This window comes from Clupea harengus, chromosome 22 (assembly GCF_900700415.2).
Source record: "Clupea harengus chromosome 22, Ch_v2.0.2, whole genome shotgun sequence".
In the NCBI taxonomy this organism is placed as follows: Eukaryota; Metazoa; Chordata; class Actinopteri; order Clupeiformes; family Clupeidae; genus Clupea; species Clupea harengus.
Genome location: NC_045173.1, coordinates 22,508,236 through 22,512,060, shown reverse-complemented (window position 1 = coordinate 22,512,060; position 3,825 = coordinate 22,508,236). Strand labels below are relative to the sequence as shown.

At 40.1% G+C, this 3,825-nt stretch overlaps 1 protein-coding gene across 1 annotated transcript; it reads left to right on the top strand.

Annotated features, from left to right (window-relative positions):
• Nucleotides 1–533: 533 nt before the first annotated feature.
• Nucleotides 534–3,468, top strand: LOC105899149 (schwannomin-interacting protein 1-like). The gene is made up of 3 exons (XM_031559387.2): nucleotides 534–687; nucleotides 2,036–2,145; nucleotides 3,336–3,468. Exons 1-3 carry the CDS (start codon nucleotides 658–660, stop codon nucleotides 3,466–3,468), a joined length of 273 nt encoding a protein of 90 aa, XP_031415247.1. The 5' UTR covers nucleotides 534–657.
• Nucleotides 3,469–3,825: the final 357 nt, after the last annotated feature.

Below are 3,825 nucleotides of genomic sequence, written 5' to 3'. Positions count from 1 at the left end.
TGTTTCCCGATCTCTCCTTACATTTGTGGAACCTGTCCAATCTTTGCAAGTAGCATTTTTGTTTTGCACAAGTTTTTTTTAATAGACGTGTCCTGTTCTTGCAAAGCACAGAGTTGATTTGTATTGGTAAAGCATGGTGTGCATATTTGCAAACCATAGGGCATTTATAAATCACATTCTGTATATTTGCAAAGTGTGGGGTATTTGTAAAACCTTAAGTTCTTTGACATGGCAGTTTCCTATCTCTACTTGCAGAACAATGCGACACATGATTAGCCAGGTTATGCTTGGAAAGGCTAAAATGAAAACGATGGCAAATACAAAGGTATTGATGTTGCAAATTGGCTATATGGAATTTCTGTTTAACAGCAAATACAGTCTTGGATTAAAACCATTCTGGATAATGATGACCATAGTCTATCAGTCTCTCCTCTGGCAGTCCCTCTTAGCAACTGCATGGATTCCAGTTCAATTGGCAGGCAGAATCTCTTCATCTCTCGCCCCCTCCCTTCCTCTTTCCTCCCACTCTACTGCGTGTGGAGCTGCAGTAAATCTGCTCGTCTCCAGGGTGTAGCTCAGACACTGCAGTGAAGGAGAAGGGCAGGGTTGCTGTTGCTGCTACCGCTGCTGTTGTGTATTACAATGTGTTGATACAAGATGGTTCATCAAGAGAAGTGCATTTACCAGGTGAGAGGACTGTTCTCACAGTCTGTGCTATTGTGTTCTCTTGCTGTGAACAGCACATCATTCAGAATGCAGAATGTGTTGAAGAAAGGACAATGATTTAGCCTTGTCATTGTATTGATTTTTGTAGATGCTATACACACTGTATAAGACCATGAGCGTGTCAAGAGTGCTAAATATGGAGTCATTGTGTGATGTTTTGTTTTCTGGTTGAGAACTGATGAGGCATCTACTCTGTTCATTTTTATAAAGGAAGATTGAGTTTAATGAATGGGATGAATCAGCCTGTTAGGTGTAAAACATGTAACAGGAAACTGAATTTTTATTTGTATGGTGTTTTAGGTATGAGACTGTATTTAAGTGTATTTTATATATGCACTGATTGTAGTGTATATTCTCAGATTACCTCTTGATCTTCTAAACAGAGCTGGAAATATTAACGTAGGTGGCTCTTGGCCTGTTCTCACTTTCTGGATACATTGGAGAGTTAATGATGTAACTGATGACGTTACAGTAATGAAGCTTATCTTGTAATGCATCACAGATTGAGTTGACAAAGAGAAAGGCAGAAATAAGAAAAGAGAACTGGGTATTTTTTTTATGTCATGAGTGTCATTGTTTACATGGGGCAGCTAAAAATTCCCACACTGAATGGTATGCACTTAAGGATTAGGAAGAGAAAGGAGGAAGAAAAGCAAAGTGGCAAAATGATTTCTATGTTCTTTCAGATCTGGTTTTGTTTTCTGAACAGAAAAAAAAATATTCTCTCCACTATTTTAATTTTGTAAATTTATTTTGTGAAATGCTAAAAATATTATGTAACCCTTAAACCTTTTCTAGGCCTAAGTATCTTTCAACCATGACATTACATGTGAATATATATATATATATATATATATATATATATATATATATATATATATATATATATATACATGTGTGTGTGTGTGTGTGTGTGTGTGGGTGTGTGTGTGTGTGTGTGTGTGGGTGTGTGTATGTGTGTGTGTGTGTGTGTATTTTGTGAGCACTGCCTCAGGCTTGCTCTGCTCTTTCTCCTTTATGTGTGGCTCATTGAATCAGGAAGGATTTCACCTCCAGCACGAAGACAGACTCCATTTCACTTCTCCAGCAATTCCCTTTTAAGCGCTTCTGTTCTGTTGACTTCATTCAGTTCTGTCAATCACAATGGGCCTCTATTTACATCACATGGCAATTCTAAACTGGATCATCTGTGTCACCATTGTCAATTCCATCACACAAATATATTCATTTTCACACGCCTAATTTGCTATTCTGATGGGATTTAGAGGCTGATGGTCTAGTTTTCTGGTGCTGATGTCTTATTACACAGGCCCAGAGAAATGAGAGGGAGTCCATCAGGCAGAAACTGGCTTTGGGCAGTTTCTATGACGACGGGCCAGTCATCTACACAGGCTTCAGCAAGACCTCTCTATCCTCACGGTACGTTTCCGTTACATGGTAACAAATGAAATGTGAAGTAATGGTAATAAAATATAGCAGTGTTTTTTGTATTTGGTGCTATGCATAGCAAGGAAATGTTATATTAAAGATAAGCTTGAAGTAATATAATGTGATTGCCCACCAGGGGACAGAACAGTGCAATGTCATCTAGACTGTTCATCGTCTTTTATGGGTTTCTGTGTTGCATGTGTGCATGTGTTTATGTATATGGCAGTTCCTCTCGATATGCAAAGCATGCGCTAATGGTTGGGATTGTAATTGAGTGTTGTACGACTGAAACCTCAATTCTAGAAGCAAAGAACCTTCTCAGCAAACAAGTTGTGAGAGAATACGAGAGGAGTGAAAAGTAGAAAAAATGAAGAAAATACCTGGCTTTCCCTTAAAGACTCCAAAGAATGCCTCTAACAGTTAATATAGTATGTAGCCAGGACTGATTTGGCAGCAATATAGTATCTTTTTATGGTTGCTTATGTGGACAACAAAATAAATATGCTCGTTTGCACACACACACACACACACAAACACACTTTTCCAAATGTACATGCATAACATCTGAATACAAAATGTCTGCCCTGTATGAGCATGAATAGCTGAGACTCTCATTTGTGAATGCAGTTTGGGGGTGGGGGGGCGTGCTGTGGGTGACAATGGTGCACATATCAGAGGAAATGTAATTTTGAGCATTGTCATGCAAGCTTTAAAAAAGAAAAATCATACCCCTGTCTTGGTTTGTGTTTGCTTGTGGAGCTTGACTGACCTTACATACACAATACATACTGAAATAGTCAGCGGGATGCAGCCACCATCATCAAACTGGATACAGATTGCTGCATAACGTTGCTTCAGACTCCAGTTATTTTTTAGCTTTTTAGTTGCAATCTGCTGTCCATATTGCAAATACACTAAGCATGTAATGAACTTGAGGTATGCATGGCTCCTGTTTCTGTAATAAGATTCAGGGCCCCTTTGGCCCCAATGGTTCTTGAAATGTTCTATTCTCATTTGTATTGTATATTGGATGGCTGTCACTCATAACTTAATTTGCGGTCTGACCTAACTGAAAACCAACACCAAGATGTGACCTGTCTTTTTGCTGTGATGATAACACTATTTGTCTTTTAAAAATCTTTGTCTAATCTGATGTTTGTGCTCTGATGTGATGTTGACAGGCACCAGAATGGGGTGAATTTGCAGATGTGTTTTGTGAATGACAGTAGCAGTGATAAGGACAGTGATGCAGAGGACAGCAGAACAGAGACCAGCCTGGACACCCCACAGTCACCCGTGGTAATGAGCCTATAATGTGTGTGTGTGTGTGTGTGTGTGTGTGTGTGTGTGTGTGTGTGTGTGTGTGTGTGTGTGTGTGTGTGCGTGTATGTGTGTGAGTGTGTCTGAGTACCAGGATGTCATTTCCATCGCCTCTTTGGTGCCTTGCGCTCTGGCATGACATCCATGGCATCTCATGGCATGACTTTTATTTAGTCTTATGAGTAGGGTTGGGTACCGAGAACCGGTACCAATATGGAACCGGTTCCAATACAACCGGTACCTACCCGGACCGAAATGCAACGCAGATTTCGGTGCTTCATTTCGGTGCCTGAGCCAATTGAAAACGGTTGCTAGGCAGATTCCGCGGGGCACATGTAAAACTGCCCCAGC

Bases quoted from the DNA above. Each gene is read 5' to 3' on its own strand.
- LOC105899149 (XM_031559387.2), top strand. From the start codon at position 658: ATGGTTCATCAAGAGAAGTGCATTTACCAG. The intron at 688-2,035 runs GTGAGAGGACTG...CTTATTACACAG, and splicing joins AAGAGAAGTGCATTTACCAG to GCCCAGAGAAATGAGAGGGA. The intron at 2,146-3,335 runs GTACGTTTCCGT...TGATGTTGACAG, and splicing joins AAGACCTCTCTATCCTCACG to GCACCAGAATGGGGTGAATT.